This window comes from Chanodichthys erythropterus, chromosome 21 (genome assembly GCF_024489055.1).
Source record: "Chanodichthys erythropterus isolate Z2021 chromosome 21, ASM2448905v1, whole genome shotgun sequence".
Classification (NCBI taxonomy): domain Eukaryota; kingdom Metazoa; phylum Chordata; class Actinopteri; order Cypriniformes; family Xenocyprididae; genus Chanodichthys; species Chanodichthys erythropterus.
This window is the reverse complement of record NC_090241.1, coordinates 26,151,548-26,174,661: the sequence shown is the minus strand read 5'-3', so window position 1 is coordinate 26,174,661 and position 23,114 is coordinate 26,151,548. Positions and strand designations below refer to the sequence as shown.

At 40.2% G+C, this 23,114-nt stretch overlaps 2 protein-coding genes across 3 annotated transcripts in view; both read left to right on the top strand.

Moving 5' to 3' along the window:
* The window catches only part of col7a1 (collagen, type VII, alpha 1), a 65,484-nt gene extending 55,660 nt beyond the window's left edge, over window positions 1-9,824 (top strand). The window contains exons 96-116 of the mRNA XM_067374076.1: window positions 175-300; window positions 490-561; window positions 681-716; window positions 1,732-1,791; window positions 1,880-1,924; window positions 2,305-2,340; window positions 2,516-2,551; window positions 2,774-2,830; window positions 3,105-3,176; window positions 3,783-3,854; window positions 5,551-5,586; window positions 5,702-5,782; window positions 6,386-6,439; window positions 6,517-6,570; window positions 6,651-6,713; window positions 7,930-7,992; window positions 8,110-8,226; window positions 8,892-8,969; window positions 9,054-9,107; window positions 9,250-9,298; window positions 9,672-9,824. Of these exons, the coding sequence (XP_067230177.1) occupies window positions 175-300; window positions 490-561; window positions 681-716; window positions 1,732-1,791; window positions 1,880-1,924; window positions 2,305-2,340; window positions 2,516-2,551; window positions 2,774-2,830; window positions 3,105-3,176; window positions 3,783-3,854; window positions 5,551-5,586; window positions 5,702-5,782; window positions 6,386-6,439; window positions 6,517-6,570; window positions 6,651-6,713; window positions 7,930-7,992; window positions 8,110-8,226; window positions 8,892-8,969; window positions 9,054-9,107; window positions 9,250-9,298; window positions 9,672-9,691 (1,281 nt within the window). The 3' untranslated portion in view covers window positions 9,692-9,824. The remainder of the gene's footprint in view (window positions 1-174; window positions 301-489; window positions 562-680; window positions 717-1,731; window positions 1,792-1,879; window positions 1,925-2,304; window positions 2,341-2,515; window positions 2,552-2,773; window positions 2,831-3,104; window positions 3,177-3,782; window positions 3,855-5,550; window positions 5,587-5,701; window positions 5,783-6,385; window positions 6,440-6,516; window positions 6,571-6,650; window positions 6,714-7,929; window positions 7,993-8,109; window positions 8,227-8,891; window positions 8,970-9,053; window positions 9,108-9,249; window positions 9,299-9,671) is intronic.
* Window positions 9,825-9,915: 91 nt separating this feature from the next.
* Window positions 9,916-20,999, top strand: si:dkey-117n7.5 (uncharacterized protein LOC559444 homolog). 2 transcript variants are annotated; one of them, XR_010893506.1, is made up of 6 exons: window positions 9,916-10,107; window positions 11,759-11,890; window positions 11,971-12,033; window positions 19,756-19,929; window positions 20,070-20,184; window positions 20,289-20,999. XR_010893506.1 is itself a non-coding variant. In XM_067374659.1 (5 exons), exons 2-4 carry the CDS (start codon window positions 11,779-11,781, stop codon window positions 19,923-19,925), a joined length of 345 nt encoding a protein of 114 aa, XP_067230760.1. In that variant the 5' UTR covers window positions 9,916-10,107; window positions 11,759-11,778; the 3' UTR covers window positions 19,926-19,929; window positions 20,070-20,999. The 2 variants fall into 2 exon arrangements, 1 of the variants encoding a protein (XP_067230760.1); XM_067374659.1 differs by having other exon boundaries at window positions 20,070-20,999.
* Window positions 21,000-23,114: the final 2,115 nt, after the last annotated feature.

Genomic DNA, 23,114 nt, shown 5'->3' with positions numbered 1-23,114 from the left:
TAACTGTGGCATGTAGCTCATCCTACATTTTTTCATAGACAAATATGAAGCAGAGACAAATATGAATGATACCTCAAATCGACCACACAGCAATGCCATAGCAGCCACATAGTCAACAAGAAAATGTAAAAATCTAGTGTATATATTGAATCAAAGGTTTTTAATCTGTTGTAGGGTGACCCTGGCTTACCAGGTCCTCCAGGCCCTCCTGGACCACGTGGATTGGATGGGACACCAGGACTGGCAGGGCAGAGAGGCGAAGCAGGTCAGCCAGGACCCCCTGGACCACAAGGAGACAGGGTTAGTAGAGTAACTGCACATACAGAAACAAATGTAGACTAAAAATGACACACATGTTAAAAATGGCTATTTCTACATAAAGAAATATGTTAAATACTGTACCATCATAAACAAAATCACTTCCAGAATTTTCTGTCCATTGACTGCATCCAGTGATCGCAGTTCCTCTGGTGCCTCTTATTGTTTAAGGGTCTACAAGGATTTATAGGCAAAGCAGGAAACCCAGGAACACCTGGAGATGCTGGACCACCAGGACCCACTGTAAGACATGTTAAAATCATATTATGTGTATAAGCATTTGCAAACAGGTGTTTCATAGAGCAAGTATAACTGTGTCTATTCCTCAGTGGTATTCAGTGATGTCTTTAATTTCATATTAGGGTACTGCGGGCCTTCCGGGACTCAAGGGAGATAAGGTAATTGATGTGTTGCTTGCAGGGTGCTATGCTTATACTTGTGCTGCTAATTTAAAAACAATTAGGAGCACAGTCAAAAACTTAGGAGCAGTTGTAGTAGGCATGATAAATGGGAGCTTATCAATTGTGACAGAATTCAGAATTCATGACAAAGGAGTTTACTTGCTGGTAAATCAAATGAAATATTTAAAAAAAAATATATATATATATTACAACAGTAAAATTACAATACTAATATTTATGGCTGACTTAATTTCTTTGCTTTCAATCATTAAACCATAGAGCTTTTATTTTTGCAGAAAACCCCAGGAAGACCTTAAGCTTCTCATGATTCTTATTACAAGATGGTTGGCACATGTCATGTTACGTTTTCAAATGCACGTCATTGGTGACCCAAACTCACAGCAAGAAAGTTTGCGTGCCACAGCATTTTCTGTAAACCAAGCCTTTCTGGGCCGCTGAAAATACCATATTATGAGCTGCTCACATGTAAATGAACAAAATGATGCTGTTCAGACCATAAATGTACATAATTAAATCAGTCTTTATGATTTTTATTCTCATTTGGGGCTTGGCGGGTGTTAATTTATTCATGAACTTCAGTCAGTTCAGTCTCACTGGTGTGCCTAAACAATCCCTGGATTGGATCTGTTTAGGGTTGTTCAATCATTTTTCAATATATTTTACAGTATGCAGTACATAGTCCCACCCTAAGTGCATATTGTCACTAAAGCAAAATACAGATATACCAAATACTAAGACACCCTGAAATGTCTTTTCACTTAAATGTATGTAGATTATATAATATATAATTAAATATTTAGTGTTTTCAAAAGTGGTTTCAGACTTTTAGGCCCCATTTATGTGTGCTGTTTATTTTGGAAATAAGGAAGCGGGTCATCTAAATAGATAAAACTCTGAAATTAGTGTCTCTGTATGGTCGGAGGTTGAATTGAATTGTATTGAAGAGTACCACTATTGATGTCACTACCCCTTTTTTTCCCTCCACATTCAGGGTGAAATTGGAGTAGGAGTGCCAGGTCTAAGAGGAGAGCGAGGAGACCCTGGACCTCGGGTAACGTCCATGACTAATCTAACTTATGTTCATTTGCTTGTATGCGTATCCGATTGTGATGGTGGGTGTATCTGTCTAATTCTTTTAGGGAGAAGAAGGTCGGGCTGGAACAGATGGAGAGAGAGGCCCTACTGTAAATATACTCCTTCCTTTCTGTTCACAACATTCAGCATTCACTCATTATTTTTTTTATCCCACCACCTCCTGTTTTCTGTACATATTGATGTCAGTTAGACAGAAACAGTCAGTCTCTCTTGATGGGTGTCATTGATCTGAGCCCTCACCTAGATGTGGAAAGGCTGATGCAGGGATAGAGGAGGCTGTGCGAACACACTGTATTCGTCACACTTTATATTCAGGGCTAAGATGTGTTCATCTCCCACTCGCTGCAAATTTCAAAACCATTATGAGTCAAGGCCTCGTGCAGCGCTGCACGTCTACTATCTACAATTGCATATAAATGCTCAGGCAAATAAGATTTCTCCTCTACTCATCTGTCTGTCCCACTGACAGGGTCCTCCTGGCGGTAAAGGGAACAGAGGAGATAAGGTGTGTATAACTTGTCGTATACTGCTACAATCTGTCTCAGGCTGTCCTTTACTCTGCTAAAAAAAGAAAAGAAAAGAAAAGAAATGAAAAATGTCATAAAATACTTTCATTTACTTGCATATTTTTTATGTCATATAAACTAAGATATAATGTTAAATATACCAATTCTTCACAGGGCGAGCAAGGTCCTTCTGGAATTAAAGGCGAAAAGGTGATTTGTTTTTTTCAATATACATGATAAGCAGGACCATGTACAGTCAGCTGCTCATCATCGCAAAATAAACCCCTACAAGGGTGATCATGACACTGATGCGAAGAGAGCGAGTCTTGTACCACCCTGATGGGGTTGATTTTGCATATTACATATTCTATAATCTTATTTTTAAATAGTTAATGAATTATATATTGCTGTATTTGATTTTGAATCTTCAAGGGAGATACTCTGCTGGTGGGGGGGCCTCCAGGAGAGAAAGGAGTGAAAGGAGAAACCGTGAGTTAAAATGATTTGATGAAGCTGTGTCAGGTGTTTAACTGCTTTTGAGTCACTTTATAAAAAATTAAAGGCCAAAAATGAAGGTTAGTTTGCTGAAGGTCTCTTATCTTCTGAGAACATGTGCCTGTGAGAACTGGTCATAAAACATTTATGTGTGCCTGCCTCAGGATCGATTCTAGAGATTGTTAACGAGTCAGTAAGCAGCAGGATAAAGGCAGATCTATTGGGTCGATGTAAACCAATCAGTTATATTGATCACTGCTGTCCTCAGGGGGAGCGAGGACCTAAAGGTGCACAGGGGGAAAAGGGTGCAAAAGGACAAGAAGGACCAACAGGAGAACAGGTAAGAATGTTACAATATAATGTTGTGATACCTAAAATCAATTGTAGCATTTAAAACAATTGATTTTAGACAAAATAGTATAGAATTTTAATATAGGCTATTTAACGGTTATTTAATCACCCTTAACATGAAAAAAAAAAAAATGATCAGCTTATTGGTATCAACCACAATTTTAATTTGTAGCATCCCAAATTAAAATGGTTCTTCTCTTTTGATTCCTTTGAAAGGTTGCAGTTTCAGAACTAATGTCTTTTTATTTGTTTAAATGTTTATCCTAAAATTCCTTAGGTGAAAGAAATACAGACACAAATGTGATGTACAGTAAGAGCAATACAATTTATTTGGATGGCTTAAGTGCAGAAAATTTGGTTTTAGAAGAATCTGATGAGAAGTGTTTTCAGAATGTTGAAATCTCTTACTTTTGATTACAGATGTTGAGATTTCTTCTGAAACTCTTAAGATGTGTGAGATTGCTAGGGTCTCTTCTCAAGAGAAAAATCTATGAAGCGGGAGACTCAATTTGTTCATTTAATGTCATTGCTGTTCGGGAGAAATTACTAAGATACGAAAGAGATTTCATCTGTGATTTTTCTTTCATATTTGTAGGGTCTGAGAGGTGAGCCAGGAGAGAGAGGCTCCACTGGTTTCCAAGGAGCCCGTGGTCCTGGTGGACAGAAGGTGAAAAATATCTTCTCTTCTCTCACAAATGAACATGAATAAACTAGGGCTGTCAATTTAATGTGTTAATGTGATTAAATAGTCATGGGAAAAAATAATGTGTTCAAATTATTAACACATTTAATGCACTCACCTCGCCCTAGACCTACGTAAATCGTCTACATTTCATAAAGTTGATTGGTGACGAACATGAAGCAAGGCAACAACTCACTGTGTGATGAAACCTATAGAATGCAGTTAGAATGCCCCTAAGATTCAGGATATCAGGGCACAAATGCCTCTATATGAGAATCATATTTATATTGTGATATAGTTAAGCAATAAAGTAACAAACACAATATCGCATGAGTGCTGTTTTTGTCCTGAATAGCACGGATGAAAATGTATTATTGATTTTATACAACCATTCAATAAAAAAGAAGTTAATAAGACGCAATATTGTCTGCTTTTGCTCAATTTTGCCACTGAAAATATTACCTATAATGCCAGAGCAGAACTGTTGCGCATCTCTGAGCAACACACAGCAATGGTTTTTATGAATGAATCTGCCTTTTGGGCAAATCATTTGGGTGAACCAATGATTCAATGGCCCATTCATAAAGAGAGCGATTTCATTCCTAAATGAATCAGCCGTTTGAATGATTCAAATTAATGAATGACACGATAGGCCCTATTTTAATGATCTAAGTGCATGGTCTGAAGCGCATAGGGCATGTCCAAATCCACTTTTGCTAGTTTAACGACGGGAAAAAAATTCCAAAAAAGTTGTACCTAATCTCTTAAAGAGTCATGGGTGTGTTTTGGGCGTAACGCTTCTCCAGAGAGAGAACCTGTTATATTTAATATTTAAAAATGTTTGTGTGCTGCTGCGCATCCCCGTATGTGTAACAAGCAGAGTGTATGCGCATTATGCACCCACCTATAGGTGCATATTACTAAGGCGCCCTTTAAATAACAAAAGGAAATACTGCACCATTGACTTTAGACCAGGTTTTTGCTGGTCAATGGTGCAGTTGTTTTCAGTTGCCTCATAATAGCAATGCACCAACAATGCACCTTAACACGTGCTTTCAGACCAGCACGCCCATGGGCGAACAGATGGGCATGAGTGCATTTGCTATTTAAACAACATGGCGCTGGATGTGAAAATGATAACTGCCTCAGGCTGAAACTAGCAAAAAACACTTGCGTTGTGCCTGGCGTCGCATTGCGTTGGGTGTATGATCGGGCCCAATGACTTACTCATTAAGATATTTACCGCCACCTACTGGCAGTTTAGAGTATCATTTCATTAAAAAAACAATTTCATATTTCCATAAAAAACCCATTAAAGCCTATAGTTCACCCAAAAATGAAAATTCTGTCATCATTTACTCAGAATTTATTACACATAAACGGCCATGAGGCTATGTTAAATCTTTTTTTTTTTTTCCCTAAGGCTACTTTTTGTAATGTATTTTTTATGCTTTTCGAATTTAACACAATAATGACTTTAAATGATCTTTTGGGGGGTAATTTCTTAGCCAAATTCGATGTGATTAATTTGCCATTTATTAATCGCCACATTGTGTAATTAATTAGATTTAATCCCTTGACAGCCCTAGAATAAACACACGCATATACATTAATACATTTGGGTATGTTTGCAAATGTGTGTGAACGTCATATTGATCAGGTTTTTGCTTATCATTGGCAGGGAGAAGCAGGGCAGCCTGGCGTCCCAGGTGAAGCGGTGCGTATTCTTATTCAGACGCCTATAACATGAGTGCATGAATTGTACATACAGTCCCCAGACTCAGCTGTTTCCCTATGACTACTTCTCTTTTTTTTGTATCTGTCCTCTACAGGGAACACCTGGTAAAGATGGCCTGCCTGGCATGAGAGGAGAGAAGGGAGAGGTTGGGCACGTAGGTCTGCGAGGCCTCAAGGTATGCATTTTAATGGTTGTCCCTTTGATTAAAACTCAAACTGACTCTTCCAAGCCTTATCAGTAACCTTGAGGAGCCCTTCAGACCAGATGATCACACTGCTTATAATTCCGCCACTGTCTGGATTTCAGGCCATTGTGTCTGACATTCATCTGCATATGTACCTTAGAGCCATCATATTAAAGTTTTTTTTGTGTGTGAATATGTGTGTGTGCTTGCATGTGTAGAAAAATTGATTTGTCGAGTGCAGTGAGGCACATGAAAGACTTCTGTGTATGAATCATTCCTCTCAGGGATACATGGGCCGCTGTAGACAGTACTAGCTGCCCTTCAGCCAGCGGCAACATAAACGCACTCACTCACATAGCAGATAAGAACTTTTATCTGTATTCGGCATCCCTGATAGACCTCTATCTGTTGTCACTAATGAGAAAGCCAGTAATTGAAGGGTGTGTGTGAGTTTGTATGCTTGTGTGTATGACTGACACATGAATAGTGTTTTATTCTTTGCAAATAGTCCCTCCCTGGGAGCTTTTCTCTAGTGTCATTGCTCCCTGTCACATTGAGTGATTGACAGTTTGATTGAGCTTTAATGGCTTACAGGGAGAACGAGGCTCCAAGGGGGTATGTGGACCAAGCGGACAAAAGGGAGACAAGGTGAGTAATAAAGAAAAGGAAAGTTTGTGTTGTGACGTCATGTTTTGCTGGGAGTCATGAATTTTGTCTGTTCATAGGGAGATGCTGGGATTAATGGCAGACCAGGATTGCCGGGGAGGAAAGGAGAGCAGGTACGTACACACATTTATTTGTGTTTGTGAGGGATGCGAGTCCTCCTGTTATCTTGGTTTGATTGCGAGTTTTGTTTCAGGGTGAGGCTGGGTCTCAAGGTCCAACAGGAAGTCCAGGGAAGGAGGGGCTCATTGGAGCCAAGGTAAGAGATCTGAGGTCTGAGATTATATTAAATGATAGGGTAGGATTGTTATGATACCAACTTTAATAATTCTTGATATCAATTATGAAACCATGGTAAAACTAATATGCTGTTGAACACACTTCATTAAAAAATGGTAAACATTACTATAAATATTAATAAATTTAATTAAAACAATGACATTTTGTTTTAATTGTTTAAATTGTGTAAATTTTTTAAGTAATTATAATGTGTATTATGTACACTATCATTCAAGTTTTTAAAGACATTATTAATACATTTATTCAGCAAGGATGACAGTAAAGGCATTCATAATGTAACAAAAGATTTCTATTTCAAATAAACGCTGTTCTTTTGAACTTTCATCAAAGAATTCTGTATCCAGCATTTTTCAATATTTTTAATATTGAGTCTGTACTACTGATACTGTATTTTATTCTCATTGTGATCTTAATATTGATTGGTACCAACCAGAGCGTGTGAGCGAAGTGGAGCGGTGTGACCCTCGCTCAATATTCTGCTCTATACCAGAGCTCTATTCTCAGTCTCTCACGGCCCAAGAGAACACTCCACTCATGTACTGCTCACATTCACCGGTTAAACGACACTCGCTCAAACAACGCAAACATATCTACATGCATATAAAAGATGCTTTTTTCTTAACACTGTAATTTTTGTTATTAAGAGGAAAGCACGCAGCACATATTTACATATTCATCTAAACTGCGCTCTCATTAGTGGAGATGTTCGCTACCAGTATGCCACTGCGAAGGTATTTCAGACGTCTTTTTACCCCTGAGCAAAGATCTAAAAAGAACTTTGCAATGTGTATATCACAAAATGAATCTTTGCTAACTTTGGTTCTCCACACAACCCTTTCAATTTCTTCTCCTTGTTCGTTCTTCGTTTGATGTTTACTGTGCATTTATTTGATTTGCATCAAACTTCATTGAAACAATATTTTATCCTTGACCTATTGCTTATTTAAGGCACTCTCTGCTCTGGAGGAAATTACCGCTCCACTCACATGCTCTGGTACCAATAAACCAATACTTTTAACATCCATACTGAAAATAGTTGAAATAGTTGTAACTGTTTTACTGCAACATAGAACTACATACTTTGTAGTCCATGTAATTTCCAAAATTAAATTAAGTAAAAAATGGTGCAATGAAACTTTAAACAAACTGCGTTACACTCACCTGTTGATGTCCAGGGTGACAGAGGCTTTGATGGAGTTATGGGGCCGAAGGGAACACAGGGAGAGAAAGGTGAACGGGTGAGTATGCGGACCCCTTTAGCTCCCTGCTGTTTAAGCCTAACACTGCTGAATCTAAGTGAAGAAGAGGCTTATCAGTTGTTCCACCTTAAAACATCTTCCTTTTGCTTTCTTTAGGGCCCACCTGGTATCCCTGGCCCTCCTGGTCCGAGAGGTGTGGATGGACCACCTGGTCTAACAGGCGCTCAAGGACCTGCTGGAGGTAAAGGTCCAGAAGGTCTGCAGGGACAAAAGGTATCAAACTTACTGTATACTACTGTAAATGTGCAAAGGGACATTTACATAATCATAGAGATCATATCATTGTTTCAATGGATTCATTTTTCAGCAGGGGCGGTCATCAACACAACCTCCGAGACATTTGACCACACATGCTTTTTAAAATTAGTATATGCCTTTAAATGAGAATATATCACAGCAAAACTCTGTCGCAGATATGTATCTTTAACTATATCTTTTAACTAATGCCATCCTATGGATGATCAGGGAGTAATTTAATTTTCACCTGCCTTACAAATGCATTTTCTACATTTCACAAAAAATACACATATCACTAATGTTCTGGGATCATTTTGTATCTGACATAAAAACCTGTGGTTCAGCGAACAAGTGAGTAATCAGAGCAGATTCAGTGAGGATGTGAGCTGTCGTACCAATTTAGATCATGATTCAGACCATTTACACTGTTCTTTTCAGACTGATTTGCCAATTGGTTTGACAGATTCATTAGAGAATGTTTCTCTCGACATTCACAAGCAATTTATTATTTTGCTGTGATGTGTATGTAGTGCAGTGCAGAGAAATGCTGCTCCTGAATAGCACCGCAGGAAACCCTGATTTATATGCACACGGAGCCATGGTTAGTTCATCATATGTGAGGTATTGAATATTTATTGTAGGGAGAAAGAGGTCCATCAGGCCCTGCTATGGTTGGCCCACGTGGCATACCAGGGATCCCAGGAGAGAGAGGAGAACAGGTGACTATACACATATTCTACCTCTGCATTGATTCTCTTTACATCTGTCATCGCTAAATGTGTCTCTTTGTGTTTTTGTATCAGGGTGAAATAGGCCCTGATGGACCTAAAGGAGACAGAGGAGAACCAGGCATGACGGTCAGAACAAATAGACTTTTGTGATTCATGATTTATTGTAATGTTATGAATATTTTATTCTGCTACCTGAGCCTCACATTGAACCCTCAAGATAAGTAACATTGACACAAAGGCTGGTTGCATCTCTCTTTACTCTTTAAAGGAGGATGATATTCGTGCTTATGTTCGAACTGAGATGAACCTGCATTGTGGTGAGTGGATCTTTGATAATTGTCATCTTTAACAATTTTCCAATATCATCAGTGACTGTTTAACTTCATAAAGTAATGAAATCTGAATGAATCCTCTACAATGACTTTCCTTTTTGGTGCACTGAAAGAAAAAATAGTTTAGAGGTTGTTTTAAACTACTGTTCTCCTCATCAAACTCAATTCATTGTCTGGCTCCATTGTGATATGAAACAGCGGTATAAATGGTATAAAAACAATCCCTGCCTTTTTTCTTTTTTTTCATTGAATATTCTTTTTTACTCAGAAACATACTTTACTGAAGTAAAATGGGATGCAAATGCTGATTAATGTTGATTTTAAATTCAAAACTTTCTTTCTCTCTTTTTTTCCTAAGCTTGTGGAGGTAAGTTGTGACTTTTATAGCCTCAATATAGCCACATTTTTTCCTATCATTGCATCAGCAACTCATGTCAGCACAGTACACTAACAGTAGGCTTGTATGTATTTTGTGATGTGGTCTCAGTTTGTTTTTAACCTTGTTGTTGAGTATGTTCATGACAATTTCTGGTTTGTGTCCACATGGCTGAACTTTGGGAATTATGCATGCTAAATTGTTGATGTAGTGCATGAACTTTGAGTACATCTTTACACACATGAATGCCTGTGTGAGTGTGTGTTCACTGATGGGTTTTGCTGTCTTGCTTTTGTATAATGCGTTGTGGGAGTGTTCTTAGGTGTTCAGGAAGTTCAGATACCTGTACCAGTGCAGACTTACCGAAGTCGCTCCTCCACGTCCCCTGAGCGCTCACTAACCCATGGGGACGAGGAGGGTGAGTCCTATCCTCAATTCGTCCTTCTATCTCTGTTTATCCACTTCTCTTCTAAGCTAAAAACTCCTGTCACTCTGTCCTGTATTATTACTTTCTGGAAAGGACTAGTTTAAAGAAATAGTTCTCCCAAAAATGAAAATTCTGTCATCATTTACTCAACGATCTCTCATTCTAAGACTTTTTCTCATCCGTGGAACACAAAAGTAGATATTTTGAACAATGTTCACACTGCTTTTTTTCCCATAGCGCAAAAGCCCATGAGTCCTGTGCCAAGTGCAGCTGATCTTGATGTTTCTCACAAAAAGATATCTTGTTTCAGAAGAATTTGCATTAGCCATTTGGACTATTTTTATTTTTATTTTTTTGGAGTTAATTCTATTGAATGTGCACTTGTAGTTCACATCAAATACAGATTCATGATTATGTTCCTTAAAGGGATAGTTCACCCAAAAATGAAAATTCTGTCATCATTTACTCACCCTCAAGTAGTTCCAAACCTAAATGTGTCTGTTCTGCTGTACACAAAGGAAGATATTTGGAAGAATGTCAGTAACCAAACAGTTCTCGCCCCCCATTTACTACCATAGTAGGAAAAAGAAAATACTATGGTAGTCAATGGGGGGGGGGGAATCTGCTTGGTTACTGGCATTCTTCCAAAAAAGCTTCCTTTGTGTTCAGCAGAACAGATAAATTCATACAGGTTTGGAACTACTTGAGGGTGAGTAAATGGAGACAGAATTTTCATTTCATTTTTTCATTAAGTACACTTTTAAAAAGTGCACTTTGTAATGTCAAATTAAAGACTTTACCTTAAAGTACATTGTAAATATTTATTTTAATCATCTTTTGTTGTGTTTTAAAAAAGTACACTTTGCTAACATTTGCTAAAGCACATGTAAAGTTTTAACTGTAGTGTTATTTGATAATAGTGTTATTAAGTTAATATATTTTAAATTTACTAAATTGCACCTTCATTACAAATGTGTTATTACCAATATATTTAAATACATGATATACAAGGTTTAATAGAAATGACATTAAAGTATTTTTAGCTTACTTGTCAATTCATTTGGCAGTACATTAAACATATTGCATTATGAAATTACATGTAAACATGTATTTAAGTCCTACTTAAGTGTGAACTGAATGTAATGTTTTGGACATGTAAAATGAAATGAAAATGTACCATAGTTGAAAATTTATATTAAATGCAGCTTAAATTTAAAGTGCTTTTTTGAAACACTTAAGTCTATTTTTAAGTATATTTCCATAATAAGTAAAAAATAAAAATTAAAACTTTAAAAAAAAAAAATGCTAAAATATACTTTTCTCCAATGGTGGTCACTATGAATTATTTAAAAGAGCAGTGCCAACATTCTTCAATCTCATTATCATGTTCCGTGAAAGAAAGAAAGTCATACAGGTTTGGAACAGCATGAGGGTGAGTAAATGATGACAATAATGAATTTTTCTCTTTAAACCACCCCTTTAAACATAAGTGGGATCTGTTAAATACAAGCTTGTATTTGACATTATCCTGTTGCACATGTACATTGATTGCTTTCAAACTACGATATTCCAGCATTCTAAACTCTGATTTCCAAAAACCCTCACCTTTTATTATTTGTGCATCCATGCACATTTTTTGCAGGTCCAAAGCTGCGTGTTGTGATGAACACAAATGATCCAGACTACGAGCACATTTACTCTATAGAGACCTATGATGATGATGCTCCAGTAGAGGAGATTGCTGACTATGACACCACTGTCAATAAAAGCCAGGGTATGCATTTTTTCTTCTTCAGAAAAATACTTTGTAATTGTCTGTGCAGACACAAAAATAATTTATTGATATTTTGGCAGGTCAAACAGTCTTTGTTGATTCATTAAAAGCTGAAAGGACAAAAAGAGAGGTGAAAGGTGAAGGTAAGCCATCATTCGTGATTCATCATGGAGATTAAAGGCTTGATTCATGTTTGCGCATGAGCATGTTTGGGAGCCTGGCTATAGTTTTACTGTGGAAATAACAATGTCAGTCATGTATATTTTAATACATTCTTCGCATTTTTACTGCTTTTCCATGTTTTTGTTGGGGGCCAAATACTTAGAAATGCTATCTGTGGGAATGTATTAAACCTTTGTTGATGTCACTGTCTTCAAACCCCTAACAAAACTGATGATGGATTATCATAATTTTGCACTCTGTAATTACTGCTCACTATTGTTCTTTGCTGTGCTCACTTCCTGTTGTTTCTCTGTGTATCTGCTGCATGCTGTAAACCCGCTGACTCATCTGTATGACAGCTCTTAGTATGAGATTGCAAGCAGCTGTCCCACCACAGAAAAGAGCTGGATATTTCTACAGATCTCCATGGCACTCTCAACTATAGAGAGATGCCATAATGACAAGTTTAAAAGTTGAATCTGCATTGTGTGTTTTTGTGCATTTAATGCAGTCTTTTGACATATTGTGCAATTTGCATTAATTCAGGATAGATAAATGTGTTGGTTATGAAATGTATCTGTCACGGAAAAGAAGACTGGATACAAATGCAAGTTAATATCTCTTTAATGGAGCTTCACGCCAGGTAAGTAGACAACAAACACACAGCAGCAACACAGACAGCAGGAGAGGGGTAACACAGGGACTTCGATGGGCGATGAAGTGTCCGTGATGAATGATGGTCCTGAATGGTGAGTCCGTGTGTCCGTGTGAGAATCCGTGAATGAAATCCAGAACGAGTAATCCAACGAGACAGACAGGAAACAGGGAACAGCGACGAGAATCCAATCCAGGAACAAGAAACACGAGAAACAACGAGACAACACCAGGACATCAACAAACGATCTGACAAACATGAGACGAAAGACAAGGCATTATATAGGCAGGTGTAATGATCCACAGCTGCCGCTGATCAGTAATCAGCAGCGACGCCCACACAGAACAATCAAGTGACACATCCCAAAACCTACACACAGACAACAGTATGAGACAACGGATTAGTGAACCGTGACAGTACCCTCCCTCCTAGGAACGCCTCACGGCGTTCCCAGAACTCCTTACCTGTTGATTGTAATCATCAATAAGGGAGTGATCCAGAATGTCCCTAGCAGGAACCCAACTTCTCTCCTCCGGACCATAACCTTCCCAGTCCACAAAGTACTGGAATCCGCGTCCCCTCCGCCTAAAGTCCAGAATACGATTAACCGAATAGGTTGGTTCCCCGTCTACGAGTCGCAGCGGAGGAGGAACCGGAGTAGGCGGATTAAGATGAGAACGGAAAACAGGTTTAATTTTGGACACATGAAAGGCGGGATGAATCCTCCTGTACGCCGGAGGCAATTTGAGGCGGACTGCCACTGGACTAATAATTTTAGTGACAGTAAACAGGCCAATGAATTTGGGAGCAAGCTTATTGGCAACGGAGCGGAGCAGAATGTTCTTAGTAGAAAGCCACACTTTTTGACCCACGACGTATACGGGAGGCTTCGACCGGTGGCGATCGGTCTTAGTCTTGTTACGCGCCCTCACTTGGAACAGAGCCCGCGAGACTCTGCTGCAAGTGTGGCGGCACCTCTGGACGAAGGCGTGAGCGGAGGGGACCGCGACCTCAGACTTCAGACTGGGAAACACAGGTGGCTGGTAACCTAGACTACATTCAAATGGAGAAAGGCCCGTAGAAGACACTGGCAGTGAATTGTGAGCGTACTCCCTCCTGGAGTCAACAACTCTCTATGATTAAGGATTCTTGGACGCCAAACATTGCAACATTCGCTCTAAATCTTGGTTGGCCCTCTCAGTCTGACCATTGGTCTGGGGATGGAACCCAGAGGAAAGACTAACCGTCGCCCCCAGTAACTTATAAAACTCCTGCCAGAATTTGGACACAAATTGGGGACCCCTGTCAGAAACCACATCCACCGGGAGGCCATGTAACCGGAAGATGTGATCAATGACCGCAACCGCTGTCTCCTTAGCAGAGGGTAATTTGGCTAAGGGTATAAAATGGGTCGCCTTCGAGAATCGGTCCACCACGGTCAAAACAACTGTATACCCTTGGGAAGGAGGGAGGGCGGTAACAAAATCTAGTGCGATATGGGACCAGGGTCTCGAAGGGACAGACAGAGGTTGGAGTAACCCATCTGGAGGTCAGTTGGAAGTCTTACCAGTGGCACAGACAGAACAAGCCAAAACAAAACTGCGAATATCATGAGCCATAGCTGGCCACCAGAATCGTTGCTTGACTAAAAACCTAGTTTGATTAACCCCTGGATGGCAAGCCACGTTGGAACAATGACCCCACTTGATAACGCAGGACCTTAGCCCCTCCGGCACAAACAAACAGTTCGGTGGGCATCCGGGCGGAGGCGTTACCCCTTCTAAGGCCGCTAGGACGATTCGACCTCCCATGTAAGAGTGGAGACCACTAACGTCTCGGGAAGAATACACTTGGGAGTGGACGGGCATTCAGAAGGGTCAAAAATACGAGAAAGAGAATCTGGCTTGATGTTTTTGGAGCCCGGGCGGTACGATAGAGTAAAGTCAAAACGTCTGAAAAAAAGTGCCCACCGAGCCTGCCTAGAGTTGAGCCTTTTAGCCGATCGTATATACTCTAAATTCTTGTGATCAGTCCAAACAATAAAGGGAACCCCCGATCCCTCTAACCAGTGACGCCATTCTTCCAACGCTAATTTGACTGCCAACAACTCTGTTTCCAATGTCGTAATTGCGTTCGGCGGGAGACAAACAATGCAAAAAATACGCGCATGGATACGTCTTGTCGTCTGAGGGAGATCGCTGGGAAAGAACTGCCCCTACCCCCACCTCTGACGCATCGACTTCCACCACGAACTGACGCGAAGGATCAGGGGCAATCAAAATAGGAGCCGAAACAAAGCGGCTCTTCAGTTTGGCAAATGCAGCGTGGGCTGCATCTGACCACCTGAAGGTCGTTCTGGGGGAGGTCAAGGCGGTCAGAGGCGCGGCTAGTTGGCTGAAATTGCGAATAAAACGCCGGTAAAAATTAGCGAAACCCAGAAACCGCTGTAGGGCCTTACGGGAATCTGGGTTTGGCCAATCCACCACCTTAAACTTGTCAGGATCCATGCGAATTCCCTCAGATGAGACGATGTACCCTAGAAAAGAAACAGACTGTGCATGAAATTCGCATTTCTCCGCCTTGACAAAAAGCCCATTCTCTAGCAGCCGCTGAAGCACTCGTCTGACATGTTGAACGTGCTCCTGGAGAGACAACGAAAAAAATCAATATGTCGTCCAGGTAGACATATATGAACTGGTCAACCATGTCTCTCAACACGTCATTGACAAGTGCCTGGAAGACCGCAGGCGAGTTGGACAGCCCGAAGGGCATGACCAAGTATTCAAAGTGACCTCTGGGGGTGTTAAAAGCGGTCTTCCACTCATCCCCTTTCCTGATGCGGACCAAATGATAAGCGTTCCTTAAGTCCAATTTAGTGAAAACGGACGCTCCTTGCAACCTCTCGAAGGCTGAAGACATAAACGGCAAAGGGTAGGTATTCTTTACCGTGATGTTGTTCAGCCCCCGGTAATCAATACAAGGTCGCAAAGATCCGTCCTTCTTCCCCACAAAAAAGAACCCCGCCCCCGCCGGAGAAGAGGAAGGGCGGATGAACTTAGCCGCTAGAGAATCAGAAATATATTTCTCCATGGCCTCCCTCTCGGGAACAGACAGAGAGTAAAGTTTGCCTTTAGGCGGAGACTTACTGGGAACTAAATCTATCGCACAGTCATAGGGACGATGAGGAGGAAGAGAAGCAGCCCGGGACTTACTGAACACTTCCTTCAGATCGATGTACTCCATGGGCACGTTAGACAAATCCACCGCCTCCTCCTGTAAAACAGAAACAGACACCGTGGGACAAGCAGTAGTACAGACAGAGACCCTGGGACCTCCGCCTCTCTCTCCTCCCAGGAAAGCCGAGCTCTCCCCACCTGCATGGGTTCAGGATCGGAAACAGGACCAACCGTATCCACCACGGAGGAAAAACGACTGCCGCCTCCGCTGTGCTTCTCTCCAGATTCTTCTAAAAGCTCTAACCTCTGTAAACGAGAGTCCACCCGTAGAGCGAGTTCAACCAGTCCATTGAAGGTCTTAGGTAGGTCCAGTGCGTAGATTTCACGGTGGATACGATCTGCCAGCCCATGCAGGAACACATCCCACTGCGCCTCCTCGTTCCACCGGCACTCCGACGCGAGGGTGCGGAACTGAATAGTATAGTCGGTGACTGTGCGGTTGCCCTGTTTCAGGGCGGTGAGTTGACGGGCGGCCTCCTTTCCTGCCACCGCACGGTCGAACACCCTCCTTGGCGGAGAGTGCCCGGGAACGAGGAGCAGCATTGATCTTGATTTTCCCACACCGCCATTCCCCAGAGTGCCGCCTTTCCGGTCAGGAGGGTTAGAACAAACGCTACCTTAGATTCTTCCTTCTCGAAGGTGCGTGGCTGCAGAGCAAAGTGTAGAGAACACTTAAGAAACGCTCAACAAAAATCTGGCTCACCAGCATAGCTCTGTGGGACGGGAAGGCGGGGCTGGCGCAGTGGGAGCGCGAAGTTGTTGCAGCTGCTGGGAGAGCTCGGACACCTGTTACCAACGCCTGAACAGCGCGTCCGGTGGAAGAGATGCTCTCCTGCTGCTGATCCATGCGAGAAATACTGTGGTTGATGAACTTGCTGCATCCATGGTTGGTCAGATCGTTCTTTCACGGAAAAGAAGACTGGATACAAATGCAAGTTAATATCTCTTTAATAGAGCTTCACGCCAGGTAAGTAGACAACAAACACACAGCAACAACACAGACAGCAGGAGAGGGGTAACACAGGGACTTCGATGGGCGATGAAGTGTCCGTGATGAATGATGGTCCTGAATGGTGAGTCCGTGTGAGAATCCGTGAATGAAATCCAGAACGAGTAATCCAACGAGACAGACAGGAAACAGGGAACAGCGACGAGAATCCAATCCAGGAACAAGAAACACAAGAAACAACGAGACAACACCAGGACATCAACAAACGATCTGACAAACATGAGACGAAAGACAAGACGTTATATAGGCAGGTGTAATGATCCACAGCTGCCGCTGATCAGCAATCAGCGGCGACGCCCACACAGAACAATCAAGTGACACATCCCAAAACCTACACACAGACAACAGTATGAGACAGCGGATTAGTGAACCGTGACAGTATCTGCATACAGAGCTATTGAATGTAGCTGAAAAAGCCAAACCTGTAAATTAGTAGTAGGTGTTCACATACTTTTGGCCACGTAGTTGAAAAGTCTGGGGTCGGTATGATTCTCTAATGTTTTTGAAAGGCCTTTTATGCTCACCAGTACTGCATTTGTTTGATCAAAATTCAGTAAAAACAATAATATTGTGATTATCATTACAACTTAATATAACTGTTAGTATAGAGTACAGTATATAGCTGTGTTTCCACCAAAATTACCCAGAACAATTTGTCCCAGGAACTTTTTTCCGCCAGACTTGTTGCTGTCTGCGTTTCCATTGCGGTCTAAAGTACTGTGAAGATTAGGCAAATTAGGCCAGTGACATAGGACTGCACAGAAAGATTTTGTCCTAAGCATATATCCTTAATAATGCCTGAACCTCATTGACAGTCCATCGGTCATATTTTTTAAACTCCATTGTTGATTCCCAAACAACTCTTTACTGCACGCACTGCAACAGACTTTTTAAAATGGTGGTTGAAATAAAATGCTGCAACAAATCAGCATGTTCAACGCCAAAGTCCCATCCCTGAAAGTTCCTGAACTTTGAAAAAGTACTACCTCACAAGCAGGGACTTTCTGAGGGTGAAATCCCCACGTTCGAAACACAAGTACCACCCCAAAGTCCCTAGTTCCTGGGGAAGTTCCTGCGATGGAAACGCGGCTTAAGGAGACTGTTAGTTTAGAGTTAGGTGTTAAGGTTCGGGTTAGTGGAATAATTTGACATTTAGTTACAAAGTTACATACAGTCAGTAAAATGTCTGTTGGGGGGGCCATCAAAATAAAGTGTTAGCAGATAATAAAGGGTTAGTTCACCCAAAAATGTGAATTCTGTCATTAATTACTCATCCTCATGTCTTTCCAAACCCTAATGCCTCGTTCACACCAGACGCGACTTGCATGAATAAATCGTGCTATTCGCGCGTAGTTGGACGCTTGAACATTTTGAGTTTACTCGCTTCATTCGTGCGTGACATTCGCTTCATTCGCGCGTGAAAATCCCTTTGACGCCAATTTGCGTCATGAGAGGGGCTCTCCCACTCCTTTGTGTCCCAGACTCTCCCACTGCTTTCTGCACACTTCCTCTGAATAAACACAACTTGTCAGTGGGGAAATAATTGTAAATTAAAGCGAATAAGCTCAATTGGTTGTCTTTAGTTGGCTTGTAGTCTTAATATGTATATATATATATAGCTCAAATTGAGTAAAGACCATTTTTTACAATTTATCAGATTGTCCGACCTCCTCACTCACTTTCTTTCAAACACGATCCTTTTTATTTCTGTTTCTATAAATGAATGAAGATGTACAGCGACGATGATTTTGTCCTCCATTGTTGTTTCGAATTTCTGCCTCAGCTCGCTACGTCACGTCACTACTAGAGCAAGCTCCTGATTGGTTAACACGGCGTGGAAATTCGCCAAAGTTCAGATTTTTCAACAAAAACGCTCAATTCGCGCCGCAGGATGTCAATTCGCGTCTTTGCATTGACTTAACATGTAAATCACTATCGTGACTTAACATGTAAATCACTTACCGCTTCATTCGCGTCCGGTGTGAAGGCACCATAAGTCCTTTGTTCATCTTCGGAATAATGAGTCTACGTTCTGAACCTAGCGCTGAACGTAAAAAGCATAGGAGAATGACAACAAAGAGAAGAAATTGTTGAATAAAGTAGTTATTTTTGTTTTGTTTTTGCGCACAAAAAGTATTCTCGCCGATTCATAAAATTAAAGTTGAACCACTGTAGTCACGTTGACTATTTTAACGATGTCTTTAGTACCATTCTGGACCTTGAAAGTGGTCGTTAAGTTCATTATGGAGAAGTAAGAGAACTCTCGGATTTCATAAAAAATATCTTAATTTGTGTTCCGAAGATGAACGCACGGGTTTGGAATGACATGTGTGAGTAATTAATGACAGAAGTTGCAAAGTTACTTATATTTAGTAGAATGTCTAAGTGGACCACTGAAATAAAGTGTTACCAACTGTTTTGTATTTTAACATATTTTTAAAATGTAATTTATTCTTGTGAATTTTTCTTCAATGTCACATGATCCTTCAGAAATCATTCTAATATGCTGGTTTGATGCACAAGAAACATTTTTTTTATTATTATCGTTTTTGTGGCATAAAATTGATCTAGAAACCATTATACATGTTTTTTGTTTCCGAGATTCTTTGATGAATAAAAAGTTATAAAAAGAAATTTTTTGTAAAATAAATGTCTTTACTGTCACTTCTGATCAATTGAATGCATCCTTGCTGAACAAAAAAAAATTCTCCTGACCCCAAACTGTTGAACAGTAGTGAAAAAAATTGGTGAATATCCCCTACCGTTCAACCATTTAATTATTCTCTTTCATGTGTGTTTATAGAATCTTGCATCTTGCCCATGGAAGAGGGTGATTGTTCCCGGTTTACTCTGCGCTGGTACTTTAACTCTCAGGTGGGCGCCTGTAGACCTTTTATCTACAGTGGCTGTGGAGGCAACGCTAATCGCTATTTACAGAAGGAAGAGTGTGAGAAACACTGTCTACAACAGTAAGAAGGTACATTAACACGCACTGGGCTGAAGGTGCATTAATGCGTATTTGTTCATGAATTATTAAATGGATGGGATAGACATGAGATTTTGCACTGTATCTATCTATAAAAGGTTTTCCTTACAATCCTGTCTATTCTGTTATAGAATTGTGTTTTAGCTTAAAGACAAGCTGACTGTAAATGGAGGATCTCTAACTCATCAACAATATTAAAACCTAAACCTCAGTGTTGAACACTGCCATCATGCACAAGAGATCAAGGTAAAGATTGATGTCAACATCTTTTCCACAACGGGACAAGCACATTTTAAATATCGATCAGATCTTAAAGATTTTTCTTGTTTATTTATTTTGTGTCTGTTGAGCTGCCAGACATCTGTTAATCTTGCTGCCAATCTGGATTCATCTACATACTGTATTGCAGGCAAAGTCAAATAGGAACATTTAGGTAAATACAATTTTATATGCAAATGTACATGTACGTTAGTCCATTTATTCACAGCATACCACATTATCTTTCATTTCCCACTTAATCCCTGATGCCGCTTATTTACACCCACTGACATTTTCTCAGGTGCTAAAAACAGAAACGAGAACACACATTGTAATACTGCAGTTCTTAAAGAATTGATCTTAGACGCGTTCTTAGAATGAGAAGTTTATGCTGTACAAAATTGTACTGTAAATGTAGATCTGTATTTTTATCTGCTTGAAAATAAGAATGAATGTTCTTGTATTATCAGATGTTGCATGTTTACTTGGACAGATGGTGCTATTTTTAAAGATATTTTTATATTGTTGATTGATTTTAATGTTTTCATGTATTTCATTGGTTATATTCATCAGTATTTGTGTTCCATTATAGTATATGGATTACACTTCTACAGTCCTGTTCGTTTAAAGTGATGATGGAGCAGTTTACATGTTTCTTTGCACAAGACAAACCCTGTATGGCATTTGTAATAGCATATAAAAAGTAATTTTCCAGATATACATTCATACATTGTTAAATGATCAGTCTTTTCTTCATGTGTTCAACATTTGCTTGGAATAAACATTCAAATTCAAAGGGAAAAATAAACATGAGACAAGACCAAATGTCCATTGGATTGTAGTAAACAAGTCTGAATTTAATGGTGTTGGAGCTCTCATATTAACTATGAACAGTAACTACATTTGACTAGCCTGATATGGCAACTAGAGCCTTATTAAAAGGTCAGTAACCACCTGTAGTTTATGTAGACCAGAACTACATAGTCTCTTTGTTCTCTCTTCTCTCTCTCTGTTAATTTCCTGTCACTCTATGTTGTCTTTTTTGGGGGGTTTGTTTGTGCATCAATCCTAGTCACACATCTGATGATTCAGTAATGATTCTGGACCATCTTGTTAAGATGCCAACGAACACTCATTACTACTCTTCCAGGGCTGTCACTCAAACACTGTTTTCATATTCATTTCTACTCATATTTATTCATTGACTGCATTGTAGCCAGTCCATCTGTTAGGGAATTTTGTTTTATATCCTCAAGTCTGCTAAATAACAAAAAAATGTTTGAGTGCCAGTCTATATTTTTATTCTGTTCATACTTTAGATGAATCTGTCATTGACAACTGTGCATTAAATTTGCTGTGGTGCTCCAGAGGTCAACCATGTCTTAATCTATATCATGTTTTAATCAAGCCTTGGTGCCTTGGATATTTGAAAAATGAGCTTTCCTTTCCTGATTCATCCTCTCAGATCATTGCATGTGCCTTTTAAATTGCCCTTTCCACATCTACTAAATAGCCTTGGGAAGGAAGGAGTATGTTAATTACATTGAATTTGACATTGAAAAGCAATTTCTTTGCCTAAGCATTTGAGTTCTTAGAGGAAACATGTACATGTACATAATGTTTACTGCTAACTGCCACTGATATTGTTTTAATTAATGCGAACAAAAAATAATATAGTAATAATAAATGTTAAAGAAACCGTATCTTATACATTTGTTTTTAAGAATCGCACGGACTGCAGACAGTAGCTCGTGCCTTTCCACGATGAAGCCTGCAGTTTGTGTGTGTGGATGCGTGTGTGTGTATGCGCGCTCGCGCTGAGAGAGCGGGTTCAGTACGTCTAGTACACAGGATAGCGGCACTCATGGGTACTCACAGAAACACCCTGGCGATTTCTATCACCGTTTAGCACCACTGAAGGTGAGACATTTATTCCGGGCACGTACCTAACAGCGGACTGTCCTGAAGCCCCTAGGAATCTCGCGCTCTAGTAGAGTGAGAGAGTAGCGCGCGCGCTGCACGGACCGCAGTGGAATGTAGCGGGGATTCCCGGCGTGCGGGGCAAGGTGAGTAAAAACCTCCTTGATGCATCTTCACACTACTCACGAGGCTGTCTTTCCACTTAATTGCCATTCGATTAGATTTTACCATCTCTCTTCATTCGTTTTTGTCTAAGTGGTACATTTTTGGCAGCGCGCGCCTGGGAATAGAAATTATAAGATACATTCAGCGGTTTCGTTGGATCTGGACGCGACTCTTAATATTTCTTACACTGCAAAAAAAAAAAAAAAAATTGGCAGCATTGTCATATGCGGGGTATGTCGCCACTACGGACGATTTGTTTACCGAGCAAATCCATGTGTTGCCTGTAATCTGCAATGAACCTGTGTATATACAGTTCAAGATGTCATTTGACTTGCTATATTGCAAATGAATGTTTTTTTCATTAGTTTGAATAGCCATTGTTATCAGTCACAATGGACTTCTCAGCTTATGGGATGCCTTATGACATTTCAATTTGAATCAGGGCATCATCCTCTCACACTGATGCTCTCAAACACAACTGGACACATGCACATGATCAGAGACACGTGACTCTAGCAAATTATTTAGGGAAAAAAAGTTAAATACGCCTGCGTCAATCATTTGACTTTCATCACACCCATCATCATCATCATCTTCATCATCTTCTGCGCTCTTGCTCCCACACGCACACACATTCTCACTGATTACAGCCAAATGGATTTTCAGATGCACTTCAGATCAGGCTCCAAGATGCCAGTTGAAAGAAGGAAAAGGAGAATGAGATGAAGTGTGTAAATTTATAATAAGATTAAAGGCTACAGTTTGCTTTTAAGACAAAAAAAGCAATAGCAAGGAACAATGGAGCGTAGAGCAGGTATATAAGTGGTCCTGGT